Source organism: Lichenostomus cassidix, chromosome 3 (genome assembly GCF_008360975.1).
Source record: "Lichenostomus cassidix isolate B80296 chromosome 3, HeHo_3.0, whole genome shotgun sequence".
Classification (NCBI taxonomy): domain Eukaryota; kingdom Metazoa; phylum Chordata; class Aves; order Passeriformes; family Meliphagidae; genus Lichenostomus; species Lichenostomus cassidix.
Genome location: NC_139483.1, coordinates 69,470,079 through 69,487,967, shown reverse-complemented (window position 1 = coordinate 69,487,967; position 17,889 = coordinate 69,470,079). Strand labels below are relative to the sequence as shown.

The 17,889-nt window shown below is 42.9% G+C and overlaps 1 protein-coding gene across 3 annotated transcripts; it reads right to left on the bottom strand.

Moving 5' to 3' along the window:
* Positions 1-219: 219 nt before the first annotated feature.
* Positions 220-16,851, bottom strand: POPDC3 (popeye domain cAMP effector 3). 3 transcript variants are annotated; one of them, XM_085056261.1, is made up of 4 exons: positions 16,716-16,851; positions 8,837-9,574; positions 6,981-7,089; positions 220-6,157 (listed from the first exon to the last, which is right to left on the bottom strand). In XM_085056261.1, the coding sequence occupies exons 2-4, from the start codon at positions 9,325-9,327 to the stop codon at positions 5,828-5,830; spliced, it is 930 nt and encodes a 309-aa protein (XP_084912387.1). In that variant the 5' UTR covers positions 9,328-9,574; positions 16,716-16,851; the 3' UTR covers positions 220-5,827. The 3 variants fall into 3 exon arrangements, with proteins under 3 accessions (XP_084912387.1, XP_084912389.1, XP_084912388.1); XM_085056263.1 differs by having other exon boundaries at positions 8,837-9,569; positions 16,716-16,834; XM_085056262.1 differs by lacking the exon at positions 16,716-16,851 and adding an exon at positions 16,045-16,581.
* Positions 16,852-17,889: the final 1,038 nt, after the last annotated feature.

Sequence of the window (17,889 nt, the reverse complement as noted above, 5' to 3'; positions counted from 1 at the left end):
AAAAGATAAATAGATTAGCTCAGAAGAACCTTGAAATGGAACAAGATAGCATTTTTTAAGTTAATAAACTCTGCAAATTGTAAAGGACTGTCAATATGCACACTGACTTAGAGCATGCCACAACTGCTTCTTGCTACCCTGATCTTTAAGAGTAAAGGTAAACACAGAATTTTAAAAATTATATTTTCTTCTAATTTCAATGAATAAATAAGACCAGTCTTATGAGTAATGTTTATTATATTTCTTTGTTCTGTAAAGAAAAAAGTAACAAACAAAACCCTATTATATAGGGTTAAAAAGAGGGGTACAGACTACAATAAACATACATATATATGTGATTATTGCTTTTGCATGTAGCTTAAGTACATATACCACTGTATAAAGCAGTTTCAGAGCTAAACTGGCAACCACTAGAGTAAACAAAAAGATACTAATAGTTTGTAAAATCAAAAACAATGTAAAAATGTTTTATGTATCAGTATTTCTTGCATTTTTTCTACTAATACTTACTCATTAATTCTTAAAATAATGAACAATATTTTCTGTGAGAACAATGTATTTTTGAAGAGTTGTAACTGAACAAGAAAATGGAAACCCAGTGATAAACAGAGCATAATGCTGTATATCTTACTGGTTTTTAAGAAGCACTCCATTCCCCTCCCTAACGAGACCTGTTTGAAAGTATCACTTGAGAGGACTCAACTTTTCTGTAAATGAAAACAGGAGAGTTTTGCTTCATATTCAAAATAAGCATTCAAAATATTTTATCTCTTAGTAAAATAGAATAGCTACTACAGCTGGATTCCATAAAAGCTTTAAACATTTTAATGTGAGAGTTAGACAAACAAAGCACAGCAAGGAATTCCAGCACAACATCTGTTCTATAGGAACTGCTGATATGCATCCTTGGGTATCCTGGCAGATGTGAACTGGTTTGCCTCACTTTTGTTATGGAATAAGTTATTTTTTATTTACCCAGTGTAAGAAAACACATATGGGATAATACAGGGTCATAACTACTGTGTTTTAAACTCATACCAAATATTTTTTGTCAGTATCCCACCCTTGTAGCCATGTCCTGCAGCTGGGCACTGGAAATCCAAGCCCAGCCCAGGTATCTAGATTCTCCTGTACTCTTCTTAGGAGTTCCTAAAACCCACACAAGGGAAATATTAAAGAGATAAGTGTGTTTCATCCCCACCGAGCCCAGATTCCTGCAGACTGCTTTGGATCATCCCACCAGAATCCCTGCCTGGGGACAGGAACCTGCTCACCTTATTGCACAGCTCTGAGATCCTTTAATGCTTGCCTAAGGCTTCTGCAGGAGGGGATGGTGCTGCCCACTTCTATACAATTACATTGTTGGAGCATTTATCCATTAATGGGATTTTGACTTCATTGTCTGTCTTGGCCTTTACTATTTTCCTTTACTCTCAGGAAATTATTATATTCCCCAGATTTAGACAAGTGCAGGTGGAGAGTTACTAGTGGATACAATGAAATCTATGGGATTCACAGCTGAAATAGTTATTTACCACAATTACTTTACTGCAATTGTTTATCTATCTGATTTTGATATCTTAGTTCTCGGTCATCTATCTTTTAGCATCATTTGTCTTCAAAACCCCACTCAGGTAGTGAAATAGTCCTGTCCCTACAGTACACCACCAATCCCTCAAATTAGGATTTTAGGATTCAGTAGCAGTTCAACTGACAACTTTAAAAATATTGCCTGTGAATCCACAGCAGAAGAATAACTGCTACAAAAGCCCTCTACTCTCAAATGCTTTTGGGAATGTCCCATCTTTTTTTTCACTCCAGAGCAAGGTTTAACAACATTTGTAGCTTGCAGAGAGATGATTTGGGTCCAAACCCTCTGCTGGCAGAACCCTCTGCAAAGTGACCCTCTAGGAGGGCATTGCTAGCCATGGTTTGGGACATGACCCCAAATCCAGAGCTCAGTGATGACATGCTGAGCTGCCTTGCTCCTACACACTCCTGCTGATGAAGCTCCACCTACATGGTTTGATTCATCAGCATGAGGTGGCTTGATTTACATGTCAAGTTCAATACATCTTTTGATTCCCACAGAAGCAGAGTTACAGAAAGTAGAAGCTGAATGGATAAAAAAAATCTACAAGAAAGGAAAGTTAATGTGAAATAGACAGAAAGAAAGGGTGCTTTTCCTTGGAAACCCTGAACCTATTACATTTTAATGCATATTAATGTAAAAAAAGTAATTATTTTCAAGTGGGATTAACAAATCAGCTTAACATGGTATTTATTTTGTTTTATAGGAAAATATCTGTTATAGAGTGACACACTAGGGAGGAAAAATATGCATTCAATTATTACAGGACTAGAAAGAAAAGTATTAATTTGGTCATGTCTGAAATCAACAAATATTAATCTTTTCCTTTCCTTTTCAAATAGTTTTCTTCTATAGAAATAGCTGCGGATTTGTTTCACTTTTAATACATGGTTTGCAATATCTGTTCATATGAGCAACACAATATCGTGTTTTAATTTTTCATGTACATTGAGACCAAATATGTCTTATATGTATCTAAGCAAAATCTGTAAAGCTTTTTTTTTTCTGAAAATGTAGCAGCAAGATATTATTTACTACAAGTGTATGCCTTTTTTGTGGTATGGCAAATCTGTGCCATATCATCCAAGCATGTATTCAGCTTTCCCAGTTTTACCCTAGTGGAAGTCATATTTCTGTATGCATGGTTTGCTGTAATTCTTTCCATCCCTGAGTTTCCTTTGACCACTGTCACATTGCAGATCAAGGAAAGGACTCGGTGATAGCAGCATGGACTCAAGTATGCATTTGTTTAAAACAATTATGAAGGAGTCTGATCACCTCATAAATAGTTATTTCTGAGTAGCAACATAGGCATAAATTGGATGATGCTCAAGTCAGAACTTCATCTACCTCCAAATGTTTATTAACCTATAAACAATGATGGAATTGTCTGGGTTGGAAGGGCCCTTTAAAGGTCTAGCCCAACACCTTTGAATGAGCAGGGATATCTTCAAACACACCAAGTTGCTCAGAGCTCCATCCAATGTGAATTTGAATGTTTCTAGGGACCAGGCATCCACCACCTCTCTGGAGAGCCTATTTCAATGTTTCATCAAACACTCATAATATAAAAATTCCTCTTTATATCTAAATATATCCTTGAATTTAAAGCCATTATCCCTAGCACAAGAGGCCCTTCTATAAAAAGTCTGTCCTCATCTTTCTTGCAGGCCCCTTTAAGAACTGAAAGGTTGGAGCCTTTTCTTCTCCAGGCTGAGCGACCCCAATTCTCTAATGACTGGGTGTTTATGATCTCACAAAACTAGTCTAATTTCATGGACATCATTCTGAGTATGTCTTAATTTAGGCAGATTATGCAGCCCTCCCAAAACACTGGTTTATGAGTGAAATATGCATACTAGAGCGTATTTCACTGTATGTTTTGGAAGTGCTGTCCAGATTAAAATAAAAACAGAGGTAGAGAGAACTTCTGTATTGCTTCCGGTTTTTTTGGGTGTACTTATATTATTGTAGATATATATTTTACAGCTGAAATATTCTGCTAGTCATGTCTCAAACAGATGCTGGAAAACCAGAAACAATTTTTTAAAAATGACTCAAATCCCAAAAAGCACAGTAGCAACAGCTAAACAAGATTAGCTAAGAGTATGTTCAGATATTGACTCAGACATGTTCTGATAGAGACTTCTGGCAGTAACCAATTCCAGCAGAAAAAAGCATCACAGAGGACTGTGTTTGGAAAGTGTGTGACAGAAACCAAGGCATGCAACAGTCACAAAAAAAAATAATTATCAAAGTATGCCATGAAGCACCCATCATTCCCAGGTATCTTTCTAAGCAGTATGCTACAGTTTAAATAGAATATATAAGCTTGATATAAAAACTGGGTGAGTAAGAATCCTTGGTCTTATTTTAAGGTGAAGATGATCAAATTAATTAACTTTAGTAGGGGCAGAATTTAGTAAAGGCAAGTTTTCTTGAATAAATGGGCCAAACACATATATTCAAGAAAACCAAGGAGAGCATTAATCAATTATTTATATTATACCTAAGTCTAGAATAAGATCTCTGTTATGTATTAAAATATTTTTATGTTTATAGACTTTTTAAAACATAAAACACTAAGTATAAACTTCATGTTGGTCCAACACACATTATAGCATGAGAAATTTTAGAAATTCTTGTTATCAGAACGAGGTGGGGAGTTATTTTTAAATGGCTTGTTAGAAAACAGTGTAAGGTTTTTGGAGCAGCTCAGCTGGCTGACACAGAGAGGGATCGTGAGGCACAAAGCAAAACTTGTACAATGTTATCTGCCCTACGCTAAATGTCCTTCAAACAGGTAGTGTTTCATATGACTTCTAGTTGCTTTTTTATACATACTGCATGATTATCTTTCAAGCATAAGATTGTATCATCTTTTTAAATCCTCCAGAAACAATTCACAAGATCTAAACTTATATGTATACCCACAAAAAGAGAAGCACACAAGGGTTGTCCTACCAAACAGGCCAGCAATTTTAAAATATTAAAAATATTATCTACTTCCAGACGTATCAAGCAGCAATCCATTCTCATAAAATAGTAATGCTTCTTATTTTTTGATTACTGGCAGGCATCAGGCATAGCAGCAAGAAGGTGAGTTAGCAAAGACATTCAGACATTTCTCTTCAAAGGCACAGTGACCCCCAAGGGCTGAAACCAGCTCTCTCCTACTGAAGTGCGAGCTGAGGCTCCCTTATGTCATTAAAACACTGCAGAATTAGGAAGAGAATATCTTTTCAATCAAGAATTTCATAGGCACAGAAAAGTGACGCTGGCAGCTAAACGAAAATGTGTCAGTTAAACATTGTATTTATTGCTGCAGCTGTTTTAGTCTCTTCCTGACAAACATAGCTAAAAAGAATATTATACAACAAACTCCAATGGCTTGGCAGTAGACTGATTATTTATTGTACATGTCACAAAGGGCACTCACACTGCAGAAGCCCAGGTCTTATAGCATCACATTCTATCAGAAACTCTACACAACCACTTCCCTAAGCTGTATTTGCAGCAGTTACAGCTGTTTTATTTTTCTAATGCCAGCAACAACACTTATGTTTGTTTTTATATAATACCTCTTTAGGACAGTCAGAGAGAAACCAATAACTCATGGGATAGAATTTGTTGTGTTGTTTTGTTTTGTTTGGGTTTTTAACAATCTTGCTGTGCATTTCAAATTCTTTCATTTCTTTAAGAAACAAACCCAACACAATCAGTCCTTAGTATTTTTCTCCAACATTATTCATGTATTTCAAGAGAATGTTTACATGGCATAAATATGAATGTTATAAGCAAGTTGCTATATTTTGAAGACAACTTACTTGTTTTCATTGACTATTCTGACTATACTTCATTATGACAATTTTTTTTGAGGAAAATATAATTACAAAAATCTTGGGCTTGCTTTAAAAAAAACCAACAACACACCATCACAGAGGCTGCCACAATTGCAATAAGACCTCAGACTGTAATGATTTGTTCTCCTCCAAAAGAAAAGAGACGAAGATCAACAGGAGAATGAACAGAAAGTAAACATAATTGCACAGACAGTCAAAATGCAGAAGCCAACCTGCTGGCTTGAGACAGAGAATTCAACATACTCCAATTAACATCAATGGCACTTGTCAGTCAAATTTGGCTTCATCTGCTTTTGTCTCTCTGCTCTTGTGCTTTGCCACCTCGCGTTCCCTTCCATCGCTCCGAAGGATGGCTGCAGCAGAATTTTGCCTCCTAGGAGGGTGTGAGGAAGGAGCCGCAGTTTGTAACCCCGGCGGGCTTGCGCCGTGGGGAGCCTCGCTGGAGGTGGTGGGAGCGCTGGGAGGGCTGCACTGGCGGGGTCTCCGGCAGGGCAACGTGGTAGAAGTTGGGCAGGCGAATGTCGTACCGAAAGCCTTGCCCCAAGTGCACCCTGTCGTTCAGCGCGTACAGTTTCTCTGCGATGTCGCTCCCGATTAAAATGGAGAACAGGCGGGAGATGAAGCGGTGCTTAGCGAACAGCAGGTAGAGCTTCTTTCTCCTCCAGGCCACGTAGCGACAATCTGTCTCTGCTGTAAGTGTCACCTAGAGAAGAGAGAATGGAAGAGCCAGGTGACAAGGCGGTGATGCTGCTGCTGCCCTTGCTCAGAAGGCACTCCCCTCTCAGCAGAACCTGTCTGCTGCAATTAGAGCCTTTTAATCGAGCCAGAGAGCTCTGGGAGCTTACTGTGTGCAAAAGACAAGCGAGAAAAGTGACTGGATATGCACTAAATGGTCACATCTGGCCAGCCTCCGTGACAATAAGCCTGTGCCCACATGGCCAGGATGCCCTGGCTCAGCCCTGCACTCCCTGCTCCACTCTTGGCAGCCTCAGCTGGAACGACAGATCTAAAGAAAGCTCTCGACAGATGCCATTTGTTCTTGTGACAGGAGACATCAGATCCAGCACAGCAGCCGGCGTGTGTCGGTCAAGTGACAGCAGTGGGAGGGCTTGCAGAGCACACGGCAGCCCTGGCTGACACTGTCCCATGCCTAACCCGTGCCAAGCTGTGTCACAGGCACGTCTCCCCCTGGCTCATCTCCCATAGGGAAGCCTCTTCAGCACCAGCTTCTACCCACCCCGAGGAAACCTGGCTTTCAGGGCTGAATATCAGCACAGCCAAAGAATGCAAACAGAGCCTACCTCCCAGATTAGCTTGAAGAAAACCTCTGTTTGTTGTAACAAGATACAAACAACAAGACCATTCCAACGAGCAAGGAGGACTTCCCTCCCCAGACTGATGGAATGCCACTTGCTTGTAGAGTAGCACAAACAAAACCCACAACAGTAATTAATTTCTGAATCAAACAGTACTTGAACAGTTTCCTGTAGTACTAAAAAGCAAGCAAGAAATCCCTTAACTTTTACCTGGAAAATTCCCTCTTCTGTGGGCCTCAGTGAATCCCATTCAGGAGAGTCCAGAAATTGAAGAGGAAAAATATAATGCAGAAACTCCCCATCAACTGTCACTCTGATCCTACCGAGATAAGATGTAGTAATTTGTTAGCACTATCTGTACACCAGCAATGACTGCAACAAGAATGTGCTATTTCTACTATCTGAGGAATTTAAATATAGCTTCGAAAAATTGCATGAAAAAGCAATCAATGGCCAACAGTATCCTAATTATATTTTTGAACCCAGCTTGCTCAGGCCAGTTGAAAGAGAATACAAAAGAGATCATGCAACTGAAATGGAAATCTTTGCAGGCCTTATTCAAACCACATTATTCTCTCTGTGGTAGGTCTGTGCAGTGATGCACAAGCTTTGCCATTAAAAGGCAAGCATGCACTGGAGAGCTGGAAGAACAATGCCCATAACAGCATTTACCTGCTTCCCCTGAAAACCATGGGATTTACTTCTAGTTTTGGCTAATATGCAATTTAGAGGGAAAAAAGTGGCAAAAGCTTGTCATGGGAAGCAAGAGTGCCCCATGGCATGTGTTAGGTAGGGCTTCCTCCATGTTTGACAGGAATTGCATGGCCACAGGACTATATCTGCAGCCAGAAGAACAGCCTGGAGGTATGGGATCTGTGTGTGAATGCTTTGGCCTTCTGAAGATGCCAAAGAAAAATTTCTTTCTACTTCTAAAATAATATTTAAGTGTGAAGGCACACAAGCAGCCCTGTACTACGCAACAAAGGGCAGCAAGAACTCCCTGCCTGATTACTAACTGGCTGGGCATGTAGAAGGATGGATACCTCTCCTTTGGTAAGAACAAAAGCAACCTCCATGAGGTACTTCCTAGACAGTTCCCAAGAATGCTCTGAACCAGGGTGTCACTAAGGAAAACTGCCTACAACCCATGTTGTTCATTGCAAGTAGTCCTAAATAAGATGAGTGTCAAGCTGCCTACAAATTGCATCTATCCATGCAGCAAGCTATCAAGAAGCACCCACAAAGTGTCCCATCAAGGACAGTCCATGTCCATCACCTCTGGGTGTCCCACCTACTCTCATGCTGGCCTGGTACTGCACCCTACTCTGCATATAGTACAAAAGCTAGTATTTCCCTCCAGAAAAGCATCAGCAAAGGTGCCAGAAGGCTCTCCTGTAAGCAGGAAGAACAAGCAGGTGGATTTACTGCCTCAGGGTCGAACACAGGGCCACAGTATACAGTAACTGTAGACCCAGTTCTGCAAACCTTGATAAGGCTCAACTGTGTCCCTTTGTAATGAAAGGGCACTTTTAAGTCTTTTGCTCTTCCTTACCGATACCCTTCTCCCACCCCCTTGAAAGCAACCAAATACAGTCTGGGTCAAAGTCAAGATCTCTATTAAAAAGAGTTTATCTCAGTCCATTCAGTTTTATAAATAACTTTTAGTCCCATTTCAGATTACACTAATAAAGAAAAATAGGAGAGATGCTGTGCTCATCGGCTAAGCAGTAGAAAGATAGCAAGCCATAATCTGAGGACTGAAAACCCACATTTATTCCCTTTATCTGCCTAACCTGTTAAAGGCTATGATACAGCAGCCTGGAAAAGAATGACTTCAAATTCTTTTCTTTACACTATTACAGATTCTGTGCTTAGTGTTTTTATGCTAGTGCTATCCTAGACAAGTGTATTTAACCTATTAATATTACTTGCATTAATATTTAATCTATTGTACTGGAAAATAAAGAAACAATACACAAATCAGGCTTTTTTTTTTCTTTCTTTGATTTTCAATAAGGAGGGAAAAGTTAAGATATTGCACTAAACCTGAACAAAGCAATACTAACCTGCCTGACACAAGCAAGGACAGTTTATCAATTGGTGTTTTGCCCTGCATGGCGTAACAATGTTCCTTCTCCAGGGTAATCACTTCTGCATCGCAGCACAAGACGATCTTCCTGTACACAGTCAAGGAAATTCCCAGAGGCTGGAAGAGAGCACTGTAGAGTTCCTGGAATTCTCTGTCAAAGGCAACACTCCGAACTTGGTAGGTAACGTAAATGAACTGGACGAAGCATATAGCAAACAGTACAAAATTCCAGGAGAATATATCGGCAGCACAGACATCCAGCCAAGCCCAAACAGAAGAGCAGAGGAAGCCCAGTCCAAGCAAGCTGAAGACATAGAGGAGCCCAAAGAATCCACTTCCACCCATGAAGCCCACAACAAAGAGAATACTGGCAAGGTGGTAGATAGATCCCTCTGCCTCTTGCTTCCACGTGGTACACGTAGGATGTGCATATATCAAACTTTCCCAAAAACTTGCATTTTCTCCCATGGCTGGAATAATTTTTCAGTTTAGCTGAATCCTGGAAATTTTTATTGATGAAATGCAGCTAGTGAGGTCCTTTGCTTTTCCATTCTTGCAAATTCTGCTCAATGATCACATAACTTCAGGGTCTCTTTTGGTAGTGAAGTTGGACTTAGGATTTCCAGCAAGTAGGCAGCTAATGTTCTCAGTGCTATTTCTCATCAGTTCATGCATTGTTTTGATTTTGGTCATGTCATCTGTAGCTTCATCTGATCTGGACAAATGAAGAAAAGATGAATTACTTGTAAAATGATTTTCAACAAATAAATTTTATCAAAGCTTTATTGCCTAAAACCTCAGACTGCATTACAATCTTCCAATTCCCCTTGCAGCTCTGTGATTCCAGGGTCAAACCTTAATATTCATTCAAATGAAAATCATGATTCACGTACCTGCAATCCCTGTTTCACCACTGAATTGCCACTAAATCCATGTAAACCTGTATGTTGCATTCACAGCATCCTGTGATAAGCCTTTGCACAGCCTCAGGTAGTTGGATTTGTTGGTTCTGACCCTGCTCCCTGAGAGCCTTTTTTAACATCCTACCTAGCTCTTTAACAAGAAGAGAGTCAACTCTTCTTCCTTGTTCACCTCCTCCATCTCACTCTGGATTTTGATCAAATCACTCTCATAAAAGGTTGAGCAAGGCTTTCTCTGTTCCTGGAGCCAACAAACTACATCTCCAAACACCCCAACAAGGGATATGCAAGTGTCACAGGGGATGGTCTTTTCTACTCCAAGGGTAACAGGAAAAATCATCTCATGTATAAGGAAGACAACAAAACTTAAAGGCATCTTGATACATACTATGTTATTAGAACATGAAGTAAGCAGTCCTGCAAAATACTACTCAAGGGACATTTACAAAACAATTTTATAGCATTCAAAGTTCTATCTCGTATAATTTCATGCCATGGATCACATAGTTTTATTGTTCAACACTAAAATGTGAAACATGCTATTCATTTTCATATGGTGATGTACTCCTAAGACTTTCAAAAGGAAAACACAGAACCAACAAGCATGAAAAACCCCCACCAAAAAAAAAAAAAAAAAAAATCAAAACCAGCTTCCTGTATCTGTCTTTTAAACTAAAAATACATACTCCAGTGTGAGATTACACACAGTAGAAATTGCAAAGCCAGAATCTATTAGTGGTGTAATCAGGATTGAAACCTTTCAAAGCCCAACTGTCTGGTTCATTTCCGGGTAGAACAGCAAGGAAACTAAGAACCATCTTGCTATCAAAATTATCAGATTCTCTAGAATATCAGAGTAGTTTGGTTTTTTTCCCCCCTCACAAGAGCCACAGAAGTCAATTTTGAAAAGCACTGCTGTTCCAGTGAAGCATCCAACATCATACATCAGGGCTTTCAGTGGTTCTTCTTTTATAGTGACAGGTCTAAGATATTAATAAAGAAAATTTGTATCACATTTCCTAGCCACCACAGCATTACTTCTTTAAAGTTCATTCAAACCCCAACATTAATTCCATGACTGAAAAACACTAGTGCTCAATAAAGACATAAAATCCTAAACAACTGAGCAGCAGAGCTTAGAAGAACAAGTTAGGAGGAGACTCTCCCTCTCTGGGAGTGGTGATAGGAAAGTCATTGGCCCATAAAAATATCACGGCTAAAGAGCACAGAACCTCCCCAAATTACAGTGCTCAATCTCCTCATGCACTGGAAGAACCTGCATTACAAGAATAAGATAGTTTATAACTCAGTTTGTTTCTTAATCCAAATACTCTCCTCTTGTACAGGATTTCCCTCAGATGTAGGATTTATCCCCTGGAGTCTCAGAGATGGAAACTGCATCAGCTATGAAGAAGTTATTTAGGCATGGTAAAAGCACAAGGAATTCTAGGTGGTACTTCTGTGGTCAAGGGGTAAGATTTTTGAACCAAAAGAAAAGTGGAACATGCAGTTCCCAGACCTTGTGTTCTGAATCCAGTCAACATTTTCATCTCATGGTCAAAAATCAGCAGCAGAAGTTTTTTGTCTGATTAATTGCTTGTTTAAAACAGAATCACTGATAACAGTGATTTTGGATTATTGTTAATACTTCTACTCTGCTGCCAACAATTTGCTCTATGTTCTACTGAAGACCCTAATTTCTAAAATAAAAAAATAAAAATCATTGTTTTGAAGGGAACCATAACTGAAGAGTTACACTGGAAACTCTATGCATGCCACAAACAAAACCACTCTGGATCAGTAATTTACTTTACCAATATCTTTTCATCATGTAAGGCCATACATTGCAATAAGTTGACACAACATTATAGTAATTTCACAAAACGTATGTTCAATTTTTAATTCACTTATTGCATTCTCAGTCTGCCCACTCAGACTGTACCCTCCCTAGCAAACGTTGAGTACTTTCTACTCCAACCCCTGCCTGTGGAGAAGAAGGAGCACCATTCCCAGCATAGTCCCTGCCATAGGACTGACATATTCAGAATGACACACACTGACATCTCTAGACTGCCAAAACTAGAGCTTCATGCAAGATGCATCCTCCCAGCCTGGGAAGAAGATGTGCCCTGCCAGCACAGGCTGAATTACTGAGATGCTTCAGAGTGTCTTGCCCCACCACACATCCCACCTTCTCCAGCAGGAGTAGATGAAGTGATGTGAAAAATCATCCCAGGCTAGAGATGTGAGCAATATACAGTGGCATGGACTTCTTTAAAACAAACAGCACTGCTGAAAGGACTAAGTTGTCATCAGAAAGTGATAAAACCAATGAGTGCTGGAGCTTCAAAGCAGAAAATGGAGCATTTCACTTCTATCAAATAAATACCTGCTGGCAACTTAAAACTTCATATAAGCAGTACACTAAACCAGTCAAAACAGAATGAATTTAAATTGTATAAATGCACATTACAACCTCCCCCTCCTCAAATGGGCACTTCCCCCACACATGGCAGTGTTACCAATTACGTACATTTTTAATTTGCTCGAGCACTGTGTACCCCATTTTTGTCACTGATGACTCAAATTCAACTCTGAGAAGCTTTGAGTGTTAGTTACTGTGTCTGGATCACAATAATTCCTGCAAAAAAGAAACCCTGAAAGCCCTGAGGCCACCAGCAGTTCTCTCTTTGGTCTTTTTAATTAAGTCAGAAGTAAAGCTATTCAGAGTTTGAATAGTCTATTCTTCAGTTGCCTTATCCCAAGTATTTAGAAAGAAAGCCCTCAGCACTTTCACACTGTACATGTTGACAGGCTATAGAGCTGTACATGCTAATCATGTAACCAGTCTGGGTGGATTGTTTGCTACAGGTTTGGAAGCAAAAGGAAAGATTTTCCTTTACAGCATATACACTTTCTTGCACAAAATGAGATTATGCTGGATTTAGCAGTATTTGTCTCACTGGTTTTAGCCACTACAGTGTCTGTGTTTATACAGGAGCTAGGGGTCATAGCCTCACTCGACAGCCCAGCAGCTCCAGTAGGAGCAAGGCAAGGAGGGTCCTCCTGGCCTTGACACCCCTCACTTCCAGTGGGATGAGCTCCAAGCTTCCCCTCTGGGCTCACAAATTATATCTGGTCTAGCAATCATTTAGATTATAAAAAGAAACTGCTCCCTAATTTTATCAAGTAGCTTCACATGCAATGTAAACACAGTCAATTAAGATAGCTCTTCCTTCCATTGCCCCTACATCCCTGGAATCCCCTCTGTGGCCTCTATTGACACCTATTGCTCCCATTCCCTGTTTGTGTTGCAAACTTTCCCCAAGTTACTTTCCTTCAGCAATGGCGTTAGATACCCAAAGGCACAGAGACAACCAAACTCTGGGTTGCAGTGCAGTGTCTAACTCAGGGCACAGAGGAGCTGTGCACCTGCAGAGAGCTGTGGCTACGTGCCTGTAGGCAAGTATGGGCAGGTAAATGAGATATTTTCAGTGATAAACTGCCCCTGGATCCTCACTGCTGGATGAAAACATGCATGCAGCAATAAGGACAGTAACTAAAAACACAAGCTAGCTTACCTAAAACTTCTTGAGACTATACCCTAGAGAAAGCTGTAATTATAATACTGGAAAATATCAGTAAATATAAATATAACACTGGAAAATATCAAAATATAATACTGGAAAATTATAATACTGGAAAATATTCACTCTGTGGGTGAATGAAGAGGATGTGCAGAGCAGTTCTGTGTCCCTTCTGCACAACATCACAGATTCAATGAGAAGGGCAGCAAGTGACCCCCAAACACAAGCCAAAATGAGTCCCTTGGGGCACGCTCATGGGAGAAGGGAAGATGGATTTGCACCCACTCAGGTTGGGGCAGACATCCCATGTCCCACTCATGTCTCATCGCTGTCTCACCCACTGGATCAGAGCTCTGAGCAGAGGCTGTCACATGGAAAGTAAAGTGTCTCAGCCCTTAGGAAAAGCAGTCAAACCACACTCTTCCTGGTCCTTCCAGTAACTCTTGGGCTGCAATTCCCAAACTGGGCTCACCCCACAGTGAGATCATCTATGTGAAGTGATACCTTCCCAGAGAGCAATCCTTCTGGGAATGCTCAGAGCTGCAAAACGAGCAGCTGAGCCATGGCCAGCCACCACTGGTGCTTCACTGCCTTCAGGGCACCTCTGAAAAACAACCACCAGCCAAGCAGGACTTTCTGGGGCCAAAGCCCCATCTTGGTCAGTCAGAATTTAGTCTTCCATGCTCAAGATTGTTCAACCCAGCAGCCCCTTCACTCAGCTGGTGCCCAACCCTGGAGACACCCCAATGGTGCACAGGAATGATCCACCAAATGGCACGGGGCCAGTGACTGGCTGTCCTCCTCGCCAAACTGGGCCTGTCTCCCATCTCCCTGCTGCAGCAGATGCAGAGCAGCTGTCTCCAAAGCACAGCTCTTCAACCAGAGACATTTCATGGGACTTTCCACTCATTGAGCTTGTTCAGGTGCAGCTGGGAAAGCCTGATTCTGCCTACAATTTGCTTGAATTCCCTACTAGCCTTTTAAGAAGTGGAAAAAATCTGGGCAGGGGGAGGCCTCGAGAGAAAGAGAAAACACACAGTAACACAGAAAGAACAGTTTAAGGTTCATTAGAAGCACAGCATACAGTGAATCTAGTATTATTTAGCCTTGAAATATTTAGAGATCAGCTAACTAAACACTACTTAGAGTACTTCAACAATTCCTCATTTATCACTGTAAAATATACAATGCAACCCTCTGTGGTTGCAAAGCCAATGGTGAAGATGCTGTCTATTTTATCATCTAGACAGTGTCTGAAGTGAAAAGAAAAATTACAGATCTTTCAATTTGAATCAGAATTGATGAACCATAAGTACATGTGGTATTTCTGCCAAACTAAGAAATATAATCCCCTCTCTCATTTTTTAAGGTCTTTTGCTCCAAAGAAACATGAATATGGAATGGCAGTCAGACTTTTTTTAAACTAACTATAGATCACAAACACTTGGGTAAGTTTTAGCAAGACTCTTGTATATTAAACAGCATTGGCAAAAAAACAATCCAGAGGATCTATTTTGTTGTGTTTTAGAATAAAACTTGAAAGGAAACACAAGTTCAAGCTTCTCTCCAGTTCATCTTTTAAATTAATAGTGGAGAAAGCAGCCACAATGCACATTTCACGAGTGCTTTAAAACTGGGTTAATGAACTACAGCTGAACTCTGCAGAATTCCGCTTAAATGAGTTTGTATGGTGCAGCAGTGCCTTTCAATGGGAATGTATTCCCATGAAACCAACCACCTGACGTGAACTTAATTTCCCTAAAAAGAGGCTTGATTCACCACACCATACCTGCACGTACAACTGGCTTACAGAGTTGTGCCAGGAGCTGTGAGTCTGAACACATAAACACAGGTTCTCTATCATCTGGAGACACTGACCAGAGGTCTTTTTTCGCAGAGTAGGGGAACACACTAAAATGACAAAATAAAATCTCCTCTCTGAAGAACCCATACACTTAATAAAAAGATTAAATGTAGCCTCAGCTAACAATGCTTTTCTTAAATCTCTAATAAACTTGCTGTTCTCAGATTTCATCATAAAAGCTTCACCTGACACAAACCTTGCCTTCACTATGAAGTCAAAGTTTGTGTCAGGAACCACAACTGAACCACAATTAGCATTTTCTTCTGTTTCAATATCTATTTTCTTCACTAGAGGACTTGCAGTGCACTTACTATTTTGCAGGTAAGGCATTTCTTTAAAACTTGACATTTTAAGCTACTTTATTATTTGGCACCACACAGAACTTTGTGGAAAGCCTGACCAGGACCAGTTCTGCTGAAGTGGAAACCATCTCTTGTTTTGCTGTGGTCAGTGAAGAGCTTTAAACTTGTATGTAGGCAGTCATATTCCCATTACGGAACAAAGTATCAAGAAGCCCTAGTTCTGGAACCCAGGTATCATCAATGACATCTGTGTAACACTATCGGGTGGTTCGTGATTCAATATTACAAGAGAACTGCTATATAAACTGTTTGCCCGTATAGTGATTGACAACCTAAATGCACATTAAGATTTACAGAACAGATGAAGAAAATCTGATAAAATATTACAGTTTGGAAAAATGTGTTTGTCAGAAATAATATACAGTTTGGGGGAAAGATGTGCTTTGTGTCGCTCGTTCTATCTTTGGAAAGGAGCAACTGCAACTACAATTTCTGGGTTCATCTGCTCTTACCATTTGTTGATGGAGAGAGAGAAGAATCAAGTAACACCAGCCTACGAGGCAAACCCCCAGCCGGAGGAAGAAATCCCCGGATCCCGCCGTGATTTTGTGACAGTAGCGATACTCCGCGAGCCAGCTCTTCTGTCAGTGAGCGGCAGCAGCTGCACCGGGGCAGACCCAGAAACCCCGCTGTCCTAAGGGACAAACCCTAACGCAAGACACACAACGAAGAGTCGCACTTCAGACAGAGCCCTAGCGACGGGAAGGGCTGGGCAGCGTGTCGCGCTCTTCTCTGAAAGGGACACGGCAGAGCTCTCCAACTTCCCGGCAGGGCTGACTCGGGAGCTCCGGTTACCCCGCCGGGCGCGCAGGGGAGGAGCGCTCCCCTCCCGGGGCAGTGACCCTGTCACCCCGCTCCGGACGCCGCCGACTCCTGGGGGCGGGCAGCCAGCCCTCCTGGATAGCCGCTTTTCACCACCGCCCTGCCCCGGCGCGGCTGTCCCGGAGCGCGGCGCTGCCGGAGGCGTCCCCGGCTCGGCTGCCCCCGGCCCGGGCAGAGCGGGCGGCGCTCCGAGCGCTGCCTGGCTGGACAGCGCCGGCGGGGGGCGGGCGGAGGCAGCGCCGGGGCTTCAGCCCGCCCCGGCTCGGTTCGGCTCGGCCCCCGCCCTGCCCGCGCCCCTTACCTGCCCGCTGCCCCGGGAAAGTTTCCCGGCCGCCCGGACGGGACGGCCCGGGGCTGCCGCTCGCCGCCGCCACCAGCCCCAGGTCCCGCGGCGGGCACGGAGCCGCGGCTGTGACTAAAATAGGCAGAGGAGCGGCGGGAGCTGCGGGCGGCGCCAGCACCGAGCGGCAGCAGCGCGCAGGCGCCTCCGGCAGCCCCGGGCTGAGGGCGCGGGATCGCCCCGGGGGAGCCCCGGGAGCGGGCAGGGCCGGGCAGGGCCGGGCCGGGGCAGCCGAGGCGGCGGGAGCTGCCGTCCGGCCCCAGAGCCCCTCCTGCGCCGGCGGCCGCGCTCCCCCGTTCCGCTGCCCCGCGGGGCTCCCCGCCGCCGGTGGGCATCGAGGGGGCACGGGGGAGGCCCTGCCCCGGCGGCGGGGAGCCCTCGGGGACGGCAGAGCCCTGAACTTGGGTGCTCTAAAACCCGCTGCGGGCGCAGCCCAGGTGCCGTGCTGGGACGGGCGCGCACAACCTGACGCTCCCGAGGCAGGCGGGGAGCGGAGTCTCCTTTGGCACGGCTGTCTGGGGTGAAACTGGCTGTAACTGCTGCTTTGGAATAAATGAAGTTACAATTTTCTTCTCTTTCACCTACTCGCCCAAGCAACGTGTTTCTTCCGCAGGGAGATGCACGCCTTCAGGGTTGCCTTCTTCACACGGCTGGCGCACCATTCATACCTGGCTTTCAGTTGCTTCGTTTCGGAAGAAGCAAATGCCTCCCCCAGAACACAGAGGTGTCAGTGCATGAGCCTTTCGGTGTACTAGCCACGCACTTGTTCTGGGCATCACTTTGTGTCTCGGGGAGAGAGGGTTTATTGACGGAGGAGGAGGAGGAGGCAGATTTACAAGTTGTTAAGATAGAAAAAAAATCGCAGCGTATTAAATGTGCAACTCCCGTTACTACAGAAGCTATTTGGCAGTAACTGGAGCATAAGCAATGATATGTTTTAAGTAGTAAGTGTGGAGAAGCTTGTGTGCGTGCCGGTGGCCAGCTCAGGTCCCACTGCAGGCTGGCTCGCTGGTCGTGCAGCAGGGTATTCAGGGCAGGGCACTGACGGGACCTGCTCCAGAAGTTAAAGGACCGAGCAACCTGTCCCGCTCTAGGTAGAAGGATCAACACTTCTGTGAACTTGCTTTCCCGAGGG